Source organism: Seriola aureovittata, chromosome 19 (assembly GCF_021018895.1).
Source record: "Seriola aureovittata isolate HTS-2021-v1 ecotype China chromosome 19, ASM2101889v1, whole genome shotgun sequence".
NCBI classification, from domain to species: domain Eukaryota; kingdom Metazoa; phylum Chordata; class Actinopteri; order Carangiformes; family Carangidae; genus Seriola; species Seriola aureovittata.
The window spans coordinates 13,579,184-13,595,559 of NC_079382.1; the positions used below are offsets into that span (position 1 = coordinate 13,579,184).

Here is a 16,376-nt window from a genome sequence, read left to right on the forward strand (position 1 = left end):
ATGTACGCCTCTATCGACCTTTTCTTCATCTCTCCTTTCTTCTTCTGTCAGTCTCTGGTCTCTCCATGTCTTTGCATCTTTCCCACCCTTTCTCAAGATCTGAGTCCCTCTTGTCACAAGAACCCTCCCCTTTCGCTCATACTTCCACAATATCAGGTTTTTATCTCTCTTTCCTCACCTCAGCAGCTTTTTCTATTACAATATACACTTGGCAGCCATTTTATTTTCTGCCATAAGTTTTTCCTTGCTCTCCTGCCTCTCGAGCCGCCCTCCTTGCTTCCTTTTCAGGGAAGCCAGACTCATCTTCTCTCGGCTGATGAGTGAAAATGTCCCTTTTTTCAGGCATTTGGGTGATGACTATAAAATATGCTGAACCAATGAACACCCACACTGGGAGCACTGTAGTAAATCTAATTTTATTCCTCTTCACATCTAAGTGCTCAGAACGTTCTTTGATGTCTATGGTCCGATGTGTGAAGGTACCACTCAAGCGGAGTTAAGGCTTATGTTGGGCTGTCTTTCACAAACATTTCCATTGCTCACACTGATCCCCTGCCATCATCTCTGATCCCTCTCTCAACTTGAGTATCTCGCATTTGATGGAGCTGTATCGTGTCTAATCTTTTAACCATGTTGTGTGAAAGAAACGTTTCTGATTTAACGTGTCTTTTTAGTTTTACCAAAAGCTGCCCAGAGCAGAAAATACATGTCAACGGTGAGAGCTCCTTTGGGCAAAGTTAAGATTTTAAACAAACTCTGCTCAATATTTCTGTAAAGTAAATCTGACTAGCCAGCATATACATCAAATTCTTTTCCCCCCACACGATTTTACTCAGTTGTATTTCTACTGTGGCATTTGACTCTAGCTCCTCTAGCTGGTTGTACCCTCCTGCAGATTACAGACTATATATAGCACGATTTATCTTTAATCTCCCTGTGATATAACAGCAGAAACCATTTTCAGTTGCTCTTTGTTTTTGCTGCACCACAGTATTTACCTCTGAGGGCATGCTAAATGCACTATCCCCCTCCTTTAACCAATGCACACTGCTATTTCCTTCATCCCTCGACCTTCTCTCTGGGTCTCATCTTTTCTGTTATTCTTGTTGTTCCATCCTCCCCACTTTCACTCATTTTTTGGGGGGTTCTGCTTTTCTTCATTTAGGCCACTGATGGCCCCAAGTCAGGGATCTGCCCTGGAAGGTAGTGCTTAATTTCAGGAACAGAAAAAGGAAACATTTCCTTGAAGAGGCTGCTAAGCAAGCTATTTAACAGGCAATGTGCATGCACACATACAGTAAGCGATACACACACACACACATACACACACACAAAAGCTCTAGAATTGAAACACGCATACTTGCACCCAACCTTGAGCTGTTAAGGCGAGTCACGTATGATGTGTGAGTGGGTGTAGTTTCAGTGATGCAAACTGGCCCTCCAAGGATCTGACCCTGCATGATTAAATGTTGCCGTGTCAGAGAAAAGCATTTGATCAATGTTTTATCAGCATGTAATGATCTGCTTCATAAGCGTGGCATCAAGGCGGGCTCAAGTAGCATGTAAGCCATCTGTCTAAGACTTGAGGAAGAGATGGACAGTTTCAGGAAGATGGGAAGAAAAGAGGGAGAGCATGAATGATTTAAGAGTGGCATGCAAAGAGCAGATGACTGCATAAATAGAAAGAGAGGGATATGAGCCGGAGCATATGCTGCATATGGCTTACTGAGGGGTGGTATTAGGGAAATCGGTACCGAGAGGAGTTATGACAGGAGAGGAAGAAGACAGGTACAGTAGGAAAGTGAGGCTTCACATTTAAACAGCTAAAAAAAAAAAAAGTTTCCTTCATTCAATCAAAGCTCTTTTTTTCCTCTTGTGAGTGTGTGAAGACACCAATAAGGATGGTTAGTCTCTACAGACAGAGCAACATTCAGAAACAGAACGACTGCAAAATGAACACAGTTGCTCAGCTGTGGATAAGAGATTGAAGAGTGATAAATCACAGAAAATGTGCACAGCATCTTCCACAAAACAGACGAAATACACAATCATCTGGGCTCAGTGCACCACGGAAATGAAACACCAAACCACTGACACGTAGCAGGAGCAGACGTTATCTTTCAGCGAATGTGCCACTTCTTCTTAAAGAATTAATTACCCTTGACAGAAGAGGGAAAAATGGTCAAATGTAGGAGAGAATCGCACAGGAAGAAGTGTTAAAGTTGATGCAGCTAAAACAGAAGGAAGAAAGGTCAAAGAGGAGAGAAATAGCAGGGAGAAGTACTAGCACTGAGAAGGAGATACCATTTCTAGCTAAAATCTACTGAATATTAATTGGATCAGTCCTCTTCTTCTTATTATTATTCTGTTCTAATGTTATCGATTGTTTGTAAGGCTGATTGAGTGACGCACACTATGCATCTGCATGTGTTTGTGTGAGAATTACACACTGTCACCTCTTCTTCAACCTCAAACTGATATTTGTCGGCTCCACAGAGATAAAGACGCTCAATGAAGGGGGAGAGAAAACACAATATGGGCTGTGAGTCAGCACTGCGTTTGTGAGCTCACTATAGATATTGGCAGGGTGGGACACTGGCAGGGTGCAGAGCTCAGGCCTTGTCCCCGTAGATTGATTGTCAGACCAAGAATAGAAGGAGCAGCAAAAGAAAAATGATTGCACCCCTCATTTTATTTCCCCCACTTAGGTCGCCCCCTGGATGACACCCTGACTTCGTCTGGCAAACAGTCTGGGCGACAGTGAAGGGAGGGCGAGAGGGAGCTCAAGCTGGCAACAAAAATGACTGCCTCCTGCCGCTCACTGCCTCCAGGTTAGTGTGTCCCCTTTTTCTCTGTCTCCAGGTATCGCTCTACAAACTTCTATACTTTTAAATTTTATTTTTACAGCGAGTCTGCTGTTATTAGAGGGAGAGATGGTTGTGGCAAAAAGGAAACCAAACAAAGGAGGAGATGGAGTTAAACGTATCACTATGTAGTATGTGCCCTTTGCCCACTCAGCCTGCAGGACATCGCAATCTCTACCCTGTCTCCACTTGGTGTGATCCAGCTCGGGAAGTCTTGGCCAACCATAGATCATGGTGTCAGGTGAGTTAGGGAGTTCTGGCCAAGTCCGCTGTCTGAAAACAAACAAGTCTTCCACGACAGCTGGGTCTTGAATCTCAGTATCTTTTAGTAAGTATCAAGTCAACTACTGTAAGTTCAGAGTACAGACAATTAATATAGACAAAGCATTCATTACTTTGTCATGCCTTGTTTACATTTTCTTTGATCAGAGGTTGTCTGATTTAAGTCTAACCTATTAGTTGTTGTATGGCTGTGTTTGATGACTTCAGCTTGCTTTGGTCAAAGCACAAAATAATAAAAGTAGGAGCACACCGCTCCCCCTGAAACCACAAGTTGTTGTTTTTACATTTTTGTTTGTATATGGCTTAAAAAAAACAAGATATAATTAGTGGTTAATTAGTGAATTTCAGAGCTACTGGTCAATTTACTTAAAGGGCTCTCCCAAATATAAGGATTCATAATAAGAAAAAAAAAAAGAAACAAGTGATCAAACATTTTTATTATTACCAATACACTTGACAGTTTTGTGTCTGTCTCTCATTTCTTTTCTATCCTTCCTGGCTACAATCTGTTGTTTACTCTGGCCATCATATGTCGAGAGCTTGGGTGGTTACAGAGCTTTCCAGCATCATAAAGTCTATCTGATGATAAACCGCGCAGGCATTAGCCGGTTTAGCTTGCTGTTGGGGCCCGCCTGAAAGCCACTAATGGAAGTGTGAGCACAAAATCCATTGCTATAGTGCACAAACACACAAAAACAACACACACAAGCATTACTGGCTCAATAACTGGGCTTACTGGAAACGGCAGAGACAAAGTGGGGGTAGAATGAGAGAGGAAGAGCAGGGAGGAGTTTTCTCTCCATTTATATTTGCATCTACTAATATCAAATGTAGTTTATTATATATTTCATCTAATCCCAGGTGACATTTCAAATAGAAGGCGGGTTCCTCAGCTCATTGTAATGGAACGGTCACTTTGTGCAGTAATGGCAATTGAGAATATAAGAACAGCTCAACTCTGGGCTGTATCTGTGATTTAAGTGCTATTTCAAATCACCACTACTGCCAATAGGAAGTCCATCTGGGGGATTTACATGTAATGTTGATTGGGAGCAGCATCCTGTCTTCATATTCTTTTATTGTCCCCGCTCGCTCCCAATACCATCTTGATGAATTTAAGTGATCTGCATTTATGAATCTGTTGCCACATATCTCTCCAGCCTGTGACTCACCACACAGGCGAGCTGCGGTGTAAGTGTGTGTGTGTGTGTGTGTGTGTGTGTGTGTGTGTGTGTGTATACTTGTGCTTGAGTGAGTAAATGTGCACATGCATGTGTGTGTGTGATAGAGAGAGAGAGAGACAGAGAGAGACAGAGAGAGAGAGAGAGAGAGAGAGAGAGAGTCCATTATGCACACGTGTGTCTGTAACGTAAATGAGTCTAAGCATGTGTGAAAGAAAATATCTGTGATTTGAGTGTGAGCCAGGTTACTAGGGGCAAAGTGGGGGGTTCTCAGTCTGCACCTGAGGCTCTAACTGCTCATGCTAACACTTGCTAATAACCCAGAGGACCCTGGTGGAGCTCAAGGACAGGGAGGTCAGACAGATGGGCTCCATGCCCGAGCCTGACTCACCTGTCCTGGGATAGCAAGGTGAGCTGGGGGCAGAGGTGGATGGCGTGAGGCCAAAGTATTTTCCAGACAAACAGTAGAAAAGACAAGGCATGACTCCACATTGTCACTGCTTAAGGGCTCTTTCTAAAGTGGGCTTTGGCAGGACACACACACACACACACACACACACACACACACACACACACACACACACACACACACACACACACACACACACACACACATACAGTGGGAGCCAGTGCTACAGTAATGAGAGTAGGAGGACACTCCTCAGGAGAGAGGTGGGCCCTTCAGCCAATTCTCAGCTAGTGATTACACACAGAGAGACAGAGCAGAGCAAAAGGGAGGAGATCAAATGAGCCCACAGGGCCCCTCTGTATGCCTCAGTACAAACTAACCAGGCATGCCACTCACAAGTACGCTTTACCAGTAAACAATTCAAGTCACAAGCGTACAAACAAAGAAGAAGTAAGAACACAAGAGAGCAAGGTTGCAAGGGGCAGAAGAGGGTGAAAAGGACTGTGAACTTCACATTTAAGGCATTAAGCTTACGTTCCAATGCAAATGAGTGCAATTCTGTGTGCTGCGTAAATACTCTATAGGACCATATACATAAAAGAAGCCTTAGGGAACACTGTATAGATGTGAAAATTCTCTAAATGCATACAACCTCATTAAAGATTATTGTTTTGAATCACTTTGAAAGTGGGAGAAGAAAACAATTTAAGCACCAAATAATAGATGCAGTTCTAAACAGTTCAATTTAAATGGCTTCCGCTCACAAAGACTGCAAAGCTCAGTATTATACATCAACATAATGACGCCGTTAAACGGGCATGCACACACACATATGCCCAAAAGCTACCAACGGAGCACGATTAACAGAAAAAGACGACTAAAAGGTTATCACTCAATAGATTTTAGAAACTTCCCATCCATCATAGCATGGTGAGCTGGCACAGCAGCCACTCTGCTCTGTGCTGCCACTGTTAGAAATACTGAGGGCCAATATGATGGAGGTCAATATGTTTTAGAAGATAAGCTTGGCTTTGCAGCTTAATTGGAATGCCAAAAGTAAAATACAGCCTGCATGTAATATAAGGCCTTTATGTCAGTGGGTCTGTGACAAGAAGAATTGTTGACTTGGTCGGTCAGATCAGCTAGAAATTACTGGTGATTTTTTTTTTTCCATTACAGATGGTATGAGTACAGTTTGTTCTCTGGAAAAATAAAGGATGTCAAATATGATGCTTTTCATAACTGTTTTCGAGTTATTTCCCCAACTCACTATAATTACAGTGGTTCATTTAGTATTAATCAATATGAATCTGCTTAAAGTAGGGCCAGTACTTTTATTCAAGTACTTAATATCCTAAGTAAGACAAAGGCCAGATGGGCTGTATTAGGAACAGCGCTGTCCTGAAACAGCAAGAATGGCCAGATCCAAGAGGGGTGAGCCCCGAGCAAATCCATCATCGAGAAGTCACTGTTCCAGTCTAGCGGCCAGTGAGCGCGCCCCTGGGAGGCAGGACAAGCACGGCATTACTGATTTCCCCCCCAAGGGAAGGCCAAACGAAGCTGGAATGACTGATGCAACCCAGGGGAGGGTAATCGAGTGTGGAATGAGTGATGTCTCCCACTGGTAGGGATGCAATCCAGGAAGGTCTGGCCTGTGAGGACGCTGAATGAAGCCAAATGAGTGATTTTCCTCCAGAGTTGAATAAGTTTATAATGAAGGAACGAGCAAGTGATGATACTGTACATGTGCAAGGCTGGAAAAAAAAAAATCACTTGTTTTGCCCTGAATTGTCAAAACAAGCAATATCTAGCATGGCATATGGAAGATAAATAACTGAGAAGGAGCAGGAAAATTATCAATACATAAAGCTCTTTTTGCCATTCTCTCTTGTGCTTCATTTTTTACCAGGGCTTGTCCTTGTGCAATCTCTCCTTTGCTTTCTGCATTTCTCTGTTCTAGAGATGTAAGCAAGACCTGAAATATCTGTAAAATGCTGTAACAGACTTCACCCGCGTTCACTCTCTCTGGCAAAAGTACAAAGAAAGATTGATAAACAACCAAATACACGCAGTAGAAAAAAGGGCGGAGAACGAAACAGCGATGGATTTGTGGATTAAGGATGGATTAAGTTGAACCGCCACATGTTTGTTGGGGCATGATTGAAAACTGGACTGGTGCATTAGTCTCTCTCTCACTCTGTTCACAGTGCTGTCAAACCTCAACAGCTGGTCCCCTCTGCCCTCCAACTGAGAGTGGGTCAATGCTGTGCAACCTAAGACAGACAGCAAAGGAGATCAGCGATCAATAATGATCAACAAGGATACAAAATGACACCAAGTCCACCACACACCGGTAGTCGTTTCCTCTAAGGTGAAATCAATACAGCTGACAAGCGGCTGTAACAGGTTACAGAGTGATACAACTGAGTTTGTTTTTTCATTAGACATCAAGAACACAGTCTGTTCAGCTCTTTCCAAAAGAATCTGTGAGGCAGACACATGCTCAGCAGCGTCTGTGATTTCAGCATTTAAATAACTTAACCATAACAAAGTCAGTTAATAACTTTAATGAAGAGGCTTCATTGTTAATCACAGCCATTATAGTGCAAACTCTCCTAAATCCTTTGACCACTGAGGAAATCAAGTCTCCTTTCATTAACAATATATCCTGTCAGGATGACTCCACATACATAAACTGCAAAAACACAATATGCACACGCTGCCTTGTTAGTTTGTTTATGCCTGCACCACTATAAAGTCAGAACTCGCTTCAAAACTGACACTATGCTGACAAAAATATAAAGCGAATTCACACTCAGGGGCGCACACACACCACAAGAGTTGGAATCATTATTTTTTATGCCGAAAAAGTGCCAAAAGTCTTATAGAGTCAGTGAAGTGTATACACACACATATATATATATAAAAATATGTTTCAGAACGGCATACTGACAGAGTCCCTGAAACAACATCAGCTGGAACAAAATGTCTTAACAACCAAATGACTCATGAATAAAAAGACCAAAAATAGAGAAACAACGGATTAAGAAAAGAAAGACAACTTGCAAAGAAAGGAAAAGAAAAGAAAAGGACTTCTACAATGAAAAAATACACATACCTTGCAAAAACTATCTGCTTATAGGCACAAACCAAATCACAAACAGCCTTAAATATTGAAAAAATAGTCTCAACACCGAATCCAAAAGCTTCAAGAAAACTCAAAATAACATGATAAAAGTTTTGTAAGCTGAATCAATATGTTAAAAAAAAATCAACTTCACACACGTTGAAGTTTAAAACATATTTCTACCTAATCTAGAAAAAAGAAAACAAACAAAAAAACAAACAAACAAACAAACAAAAAAACAAAACAAACTCTCTGTCCTCCAGTCTGCTCTCTTCCTTGGAGTCCACGTACCTTGCAGAGTTTCTGGTAGCGCGGTGAGGAGATGGCCATCCTCTGGAGCCTGTGTAGGAAGACCACCACTTTCTGGAGGGAGGTCCGGACCATGGCCATCATCTTAAGAATGCTACAAGTCTGCAGCAGCCTGCTCCTGGTCCGCATGCTAGCACTGCCCTACCCCGCTCATATTGTTCTCCCTCTCCCTCTCCCTCTCCCTAGCCAGCCGACCAGACCCCAGCCAAGCTGACGTGATGCGCACACACACGCATGCACACACAGAAAAAGAAAAAAAACACACACACACACACTCGCAAGCGTTCTCAGCTCAGCATGCCCCCACGTTTCGTCACATACATACACACACTACACACAGTGAGCGCAGCCTCAGTTACCTCTCTCTCTCTCTCTTTCTCTTTACAGACACCCTGACACTGCTCACAGCATGCACACACACACACACACACACACACACACACACACACACTGCAGGAGAGCAGGACAAGACGAGACACTCACTTTCTCCTCCACGCGGACATTCACACGCGCACCCCGAACGCAGAGCCAGAAGAGAATCAAACAAAAATCACTTGTGACGGCACCCTGCAGAGTCAGAGGAGGGTGACGAAGAAAAAGAAAATTAAGAAGATGAAGAAGAAGACCAGGGAAAAAAAAAATCAACAGGGAGAAAAGAGTAGAAAGTGCTGGCAAGCTGGGAGGAAAGGAGAGAGGAAGGCACGGGTTGCACTGGACGAGAAGAGATGCTGGTTATACGCGGCTCACTTTTTACTGCCACTGATCCAGAGAGGGAGGAAGAGAGGGGAACGAGTAAGAGAAAGAAAGGGAGAGAGACACAGAGGGAGCGAGAAAGAGAGAGAGGAAGAGAGGGAGAGATTCCGTAATCCTTTTGGACCAAAGAAAGACAGAGAGAGAAAGAGGAGAAGAAAAGAAGGAGAGACGGATCAAAACCAAGCAGGGTAAAGGACAAAAAAAACCACTACCTCTGCCATGAAGGGAGAATGATATTACGCAAAGCAACCAACAAGATCAATGAGCGAGAGAGAAGGTGAAAGGGAGAGAGAGAGCGCAACAGTGAAAGAGAGAGGGACTGAGCGAGAACTCAGAGCACAAAATGAGATGCACACACACACACAATAGCATTATGGAGAAGGAGGAGTTATTTCAGGCATCCAGTGTTCCTGGAAGTAAAAGTCCCGTTCATTTTCTGCATCTGCAACGTTAGTGACTGACAGCTGGGACGCTTCCACGGCTTGGATGTGAATGAACCTCTCCTGGTTGAATCATGAGTATTGGACAGTATACCTGTTCCTTTTCAATCAGAAATCAAATTTCTTATGCGTATGCCACATGTTTTGTACTTTCTGTCTTAAGTAAAGCATTATGGAACCTGTTCTGTAAAAAATGAAGCACCCATTTTAATCCAAATCATGACCTTTACCTAAACTTAACCAAGTATTTTTTGTGCCTAAAAACAACCAAACCACGAATGTTCCATAAGCTTAACCACGTGTATATATTGTAACCATAACAACCACAGTCTGGTACATCTGCCACCATAGGGGCACTACTTCAGGTGACACTCATGGATCGTATCAGATCAGATCACTGTCTTCCTCAGCTAATGGAATCTGCCACGCTTGTTGTCTCAGACACCTGAGCTATCTCCATGACGATTGAACAAACTTCCATCGGCGAGAAATACTGTGAGATGCATTTGAAATCTCCAGAAAACGGACTGGGTCTTGAGCTCATTTTTTATTTCAAACTGATGGCTATAATATAAAATTACATTATCATTTATTAATACAAGAGACACATTTGTTTCTATGTGAAGAAACACAGAGGATAATGTTAAAAGGGAATTGTGGAGTGGAGAAAATTACCAACAGCAGCAACTCCACCTACTTTGCAGTTCTATAGTGTGTATGAATGTGTGTTGTGTTTGAGTGATCCAAATGCAACTTTCCAGAGATTAGCTGAGAAGAAATGAGGGGGGCCTTACTGGCATAGAGCAGATAAAAGAAATGGAAAAGTGTGTGGGTGGAAGAGTAGAGCAGGAGGAGAGAAGATAGGAGGGCAAGGTCAAGAGAAGATAAAAGGCTTTTAAGCATCTTTTATCAGTGCGGAAAACAGCTAAATCTTTTAAGAATAAATCTGGTGGAGGCGCAGAGATGCACTGTAGAGATGACATTAAGAGACAAAGGGTAGGAGAAGAATAAGAGAAAATCAGGTTAAAGCAGAGATAGGTGCACAATCAGCAGAGATTATCAGAAAACAGCCGCTCAGCTCCTACAGAGCCACTGACCACAGTTTTACACAAAGGTAGGTTTTTTAAACTTATTCACGTTCTCTATGACTCCTTCTGTTGGACTTTTATTTGAAGTGCTGCTGAAAAACACGCTCTCTTTCTCCCAACCGAAAGACAAGAGGCATTTATTTGAAGTGAGGATGAAAACCTCTGTATCACCCGAGAGCAGCACGCTTCACACCGACGGTTCCCCGTAACTATGACTCATACATTTAAAATGAGCTCAAACTGGCACATATACACAACTGGTGTATTCAGTGCAGCACTAGGGGATGCGTTACAGCACTTGGTCGCTGCATGTACTGTCATTTCTTACAGATGAAGGGAGACTCCAAGGCAGGGAAGAGAAATGAATACAAATAAATTCCTTTAAACCAACATGCAGCTTACCTACACAGCCAGCTAGAATAATCATCATTTACCGGCAGGCTCGTGCACACGCACACACACACAATCGCATCAATTGAGAGAGGGGGATCATGATGAGCTTACTGAAGAGCTCTGTTTAGACAAGGTTTAACTGGCAACCGCGTACATTTCAAGTCATTCCACAGAGTATCGACTGCTTCACAGGGAATTACAAGGGAGACTGAGTGTTGTGTTGGCTCAGTGTTCATGGTACTGACAGTACCGGGTCGCAGCTAAAAGGTTGTGGGAGGCATGTATGCCTCTGCTGCTCACATTGCTACGGTCAACACACTCACACACATAAGTGTAAAGCCCACAGCCAAATACACAAGGCAGGCTTGATAAAAGCAGCTCTTCAAGCTGTGGGCACCTTTGCACTTTTCTGGTGGATGCCATTATTGCTATGGCCTTCACCATGTGTGCACATGTGTGGGGTGACTTATATACCATATACCACGTACCAGCTCCATGAGATTACAGAAAAATGTAAATTCTCTGTATATATGAATAAGATATGATGGATGTATAATCAGTAACAAAGATACGTCTTTGTTTGATTAACCCAGTTTCTACACTTGAGCATTATCCATAGGTCTCAACTCCGACTGTTCAATTCAGATCCACTGATATGCTGTAAGTTCCAGTGTTTCTTCAAATATTAGCCTTTGACTGATACTTAAATTAAATTTCAACTCAGTTACTTTCACCACATTTACCACACACAGGACCTTTGAGATGTCTTTGACGGACTTTTTAGGAATAAAATCCAACAGTATTCAGTATATTATGTCCTTTAAAATTGTGAAAGGGCTTATAATGATGGATTATATTTGATACAATAAATGTAGAACATGATAACAATATCCATTTCTTCCCAATTATCAGAGTTATATTAGACACAAATCCAGTCAGGCTACAAAAATGAGCTGCAGAAGTCTCTAATCCTCACCTTCACACCAAGTTAATGAATTCGCTAAAATCTTTGTGGCCATTCATGCAGTGATTAACTGTCATTTTTATGCCTCCATCCATTCATCCTTTCCATTCTCAGGAACGCCTTGAAGGATTTTCTTTGAATGTGGCACAAACATTCACTTGGACACAAAGATGAACTGATTAGAATTTAGTGGTCATAGGGCAAAGGTCACTGTGACCTCACAAAACTCGACCATGACTAAAGAATTTAACACAGTTGAACACAAATGTTTAATGGGATAAAATAATGACGTGATAGCTTTTTATATCAACACAATGAAAGGTCAACTGCACTGTGACATCACAATATTCTGCAAAAACACTTAATACCTTCCTTCAAAGTCTTTACTACATATATTATATGAATGTGAACGTAAACTGCGAGGTGGTAGGTCTAGTTCTCTATAACCTTGGCCTGTTTTTAGATAATTGGACACTGCAAATGGGAGTGAGAGCACAGTTTCATTCAAGACAACGTCAATGTTATTATTGAACTGAAGCTTTCGGTTGTGAAGAATGTATGACACTGCAGCATTTTCTCAAGGACAAGGAGTTGTTCTGAAGAGCAACAGGAAGCTTGGATATGCACACATACACCAAATCACTGCTCCTTTCTACTAAAAAAAACGGTTTTGCAAATGAAAGCCCCTCGGTGTACAATCCAAAAAAAGATTGACAGGTTCAGTACTTTATTTAAGAAATACTTTTCAACTAAAATAAGATGTTAAAAAAGAAAGATTAGTGCCCGTTTCATCCGCTGAAAGGGTGAGGTGAAATGATTTTGGGATTAAAATGTTACATAAAGCATAAGATGATATGTGTCAACGGATCCCTGAGGGAAGGTCTAGGTAAATGACAAGCTAGTGAGAGGAAGCACAACACACACACACACACACACACACGCTTGCACTGAATTCCTAAGCAGCATAGGACAAGACGATCAATGAGCTGCACTCGATGCATACAGGCACTCACATGCCCTCTGTATACCCTCTCATTCACACACCTTTAACCAACGGCGTACAAATGGATGCACCCACACACACCTCAGTGGGTGCCTCAGTTCTGTTGGTGAAGGATGCATTAATGAAGGATGGCACTAAGATAATAGGGTAGCACCTGTGCATAGATTCATAGTTTCTATTTGCAGCCCTACCTCCAGTTGTTGCCTCAGCTCCTTGGCATGGGCGGAGTCCTGCGACAGGTCTTCCCTCTGGGAGGCATCGGCCAGAACGTTGACTGTAGTCTCTGCCTCCTGGAGCCATTTGAGGAAAGACTCCAGCTCCCTGAGAGACATCTGCAGACCCTTCAGTTCACTGTCCAGCTGGGTGTAACGGTCACTTGCCCTGCAAATTAATATTAATGTGTCAAATATGTAACACATGATTTATAGATGTGTAACTACTGTAGCAGTCATGACATGATTAAATACTGGCTGCAACTTCAGCTTCTCATTCGATGCATACCAGCAGACAGACAGGCAAACAGGCGTTGTGCTCACCTATTGTTGATGCTGTTCCAGGCAGCGTTGTGTTGATCCGTGACCTCTTTGATTCTCCTGGTGTCGTCAGTAGAGTACTCCCGCAAAAGATGACTGGACAGCTCGTTGAAGGCTGCAACTGCGCCTTGGCCTCGGCCCAGGTCTTGGAGGAACACCTGTAGAGCAATCAGCACGGTGACATTAGGGTCATCATGACAGTGAAAATGTGACAAACATTGTGAGTCACTGTGAAGGCCCTGTTGGCATCACTGCAGTTGTTCATTTGCCTGCACTGTTTTCTATACATTTTTGTGGCTTGGTATCTTCTTTTAGTAAGACAAATAGCTATGAAAGGGTATTAATGACATATTCTCTAAATTTAGCAACATCAAATCAAACGTCAGGCATTAAAAACACAAAAAAATGTGTTATTCTACTGCTCAGTCCTCTGACATTGTTTGTCTAACCTCTGCTTAATCAAGCAAGGTTACATAAGACTCAACTGTCATAAGGCCATATTATTATATTAATTTAGCATTAGATAATAAATCATCCATATAGGAGCCCAAGGCACATTCTCTGCCTAAAAAATATACACTTCACATTTTTAAATGGACAATTACTCATGATTACAAGACCACACAAACCACGGATAGATAGCTGTGTATCTAACATGCTGGATTCTGTTACACTCAGTTGCCCTCTAGTGTTTGGTTCCTGTAATGTGTCAGACACACTCATGAGGCAGACTGTGTTTCTAGATACTCTCGGCCAAGTCATCATCTCAAATTAAGATGATGGATGATGTGGATGTACAAATGTTATTAAGGTTCAAAGTGAAACTGCAGAGAGGTGATTTATTCATTCCCACCTTGTACACACTTATAAGGCTGTATAAAGAATCTCTAATACTTTATGAAGTAAGTTTGATTTGGTCTAAGATTTTTTCTCTCTTTTAGGAAAGTGAGTAGACACATTCTCTACGTTAGACTAGTCTAACGTATTCACAAAGATACAGAATCACAGTAAATGACCTCAGGAAAGACAGGCATGAGACACCCTGAGGACATGGAGAGAAAGTTTAGCAGTGAAACTTTCCCCTAACCTTGTTGTCAGCAAGCTGTTTAGTCAGAGGATCTCTGGACTGCTGAAGAAGGTTGTGGAAACGTCCTTCATTGTGCCCAATAAGGGCCTTCACCTCCTTCCTCTGCTCCTCCCACTGGTTGCTGTGGCCAGTCATGTTATCCAGCTGCTGGAGCCGTGCCTCAACACCATGCTGAGTGCTGTCCCACTGGCTGCGTACCTTCTCCACTAGAGACAGATGGGCAAAGAGAAAGTGATACTGTTAAACTGATTTAAAGGTGGGAAAAGATGCACTGTTACAAGCATGAATAGAAGTGCTGATTAAACAACACCAAATCCTTTCAGTCACTGTTAATTCTTTCCAGTGTGATCACCCTGCTCTCTCCTTACATTTCTCTGTAATGGATGTGCGAACATCCAGATTAGAGGTCTTGTTTTTGATGTTCTGTGCCAGGGTGAAAATGTCCTCAAGCTGTGGGTGACGCTGCTCCAAGTCACTCTTTGTCACCTGCCAGAACGAGACACATGTAAAAATACACACAAACACATCACACAAAGTGTAGAGTGGCAGCGAAAAAAAAACATCCTATTCCATTGAAAAATGTTAATCCCACAAACAACTCCCCCATTTCCCTCCATTCCTTCTTTCCTCTCCTCTTCTCACCTGAAGGCGTCCCATGGTGGTCCTGATCTCATCCGTGTCCCCCACAGTGACAATATTAGACTTGAGCATCTGCGTGATGAGGAGAAGCCAGTCTGCCAGTTCGGTGGCTGTCTCGTTGAGGTCGGTGGGCGCCACGGTCTCTGGTGTGTGCGGAGTTTGGTGGTGGGGGTCCTCGCTCACCAGGCTGGCCATCTGCACGGCTGAGGGGACCGCAGACACTGAAGTAAGGGTGGAAAAAAGGCGAGGAACTCAAGGCAAGTAATGTTGACATATAGATCTTCTTTAAAAGGAAATGATGCAATGAACATTAAAGATGTTAGAGTGAGAGAGGAGGTGCTGCCAAATGGCTCCCAGAGGATAGTGGCATCACACTAAATCATGATGAATGAGGCATCAGGATTTGTTTTAAATGGTACACAACCAGGACTTTGTTGCTCAACTCTTATTTAGTATTTCATCAGGCATTTTCGTGCTTTAGATTGAGATAAGCTAATAAAGAATTTCAAATTTGCCACTTGAGTATCTTTATTATTACCTCTAATGAAAGTACATGTTTATATATTTGTCATATCTTGTTAATGATCCATAAGACTCAAAAATCAAATTTTTCCTGTCTTATTAAAAGCTTATTGCTTCATTGGGACTGTGTTGAGTCTTTTCATCCACGTGCCCTTGACATATTATAAAGACAAAACTACTGATATAGAAATGAGAGTAATTATGATGAATTTATATAAGTGCATTTCTCCACATATTTACCAAGCTGCTGGTGTTGGACGACATGTTGGTGTTGTGCCCACGGAGAGACAGGGGGCTGAAGAGATTCCCTCAATCGACCATCCAGGGATTTCCAATCAGCTGCCAGCTGCTCTACCTTACTCTACACACATGAAGGCACATACATACAATTAATGGTTGAGTGCAAAATATTAGCAACAGAAAGCAGAGTGTATCCAGCTTTGAAAAAAGCAGTCAATTAATCTTTAATAAATTAGAGGAAACTGGGTTACCCAAAGTGGGGTAGTGGCATTTCAACAGTGCAATATGGTATAATTAAATGCTACAATTAGAATTGGTTCTCTTTTAAATTATATTACTATGGAAACTGGGACCTTTTCCTGAGGCAACAGCTGCTGTCGTCTCTGTAGCTCTATAGAATGAGCCAACAGTTCCTCCAGGTCCTTCTTCCTGTCTTTCATGGAGGCCTCCAGAGCCTGTGATGGGTAAGAGCTCATTTTAGACACAATATCTGTGTGTACAGTAACTGAACTTTCAGTGAGGTTAGGTGTGTTAGTTTTTGT

The 16,376-nt window shown here is 42.4% G+C and overlaps 1 protein-coding gene across 6 annotated transcripts in view; it reads right to left on the minus strand.

The window, feature by feature from the left end:
- The window catches only part of utrn (utrophin), a 170,979-nt gene that overhangs the window by 98,431 nt on the left and 56,172 nt on the right, over positions 1-16,376 (minus strand). For 5 of the 6 annotated variants that reach the window (XM_056405711.1, XM_056405712.1, XM_056405714.1 and 2 more), the window contains 7 exons: positions 16,188-16,289; positions 15,835-15,955; positions 15,076-15,293; positions 14,802-14,919; positions 14,434-14,639; positions 13,350-13,504; positions 13,005-13,194 (listed from right to left, as the gene is read on the minus strand). In XM_056405711.1, the coding sequence (XP_056261686.1) occupies positions 13,005-13,194; positions 13,350-13,504; positions 14,434-14,639; positions 14,802-14,919; positions 15,076-15,293; positions 15,835-15,955; positions 16,188-16,289 (1,110 nt within the window). Of the gene's footprint in view, positions 1-8,154; positions 9,205-13,004; positions 13,195-13,349; positions 13,505-14,433; positions 14,640-14,801; positions 14,920-15,075; positions 15,294-15,834; positions 15,956-16,187; positions 16,290-16,376 lie in introns of those variants that run through there. The other variant, XM_056405716.1, reaches the window with a different exon arrangement.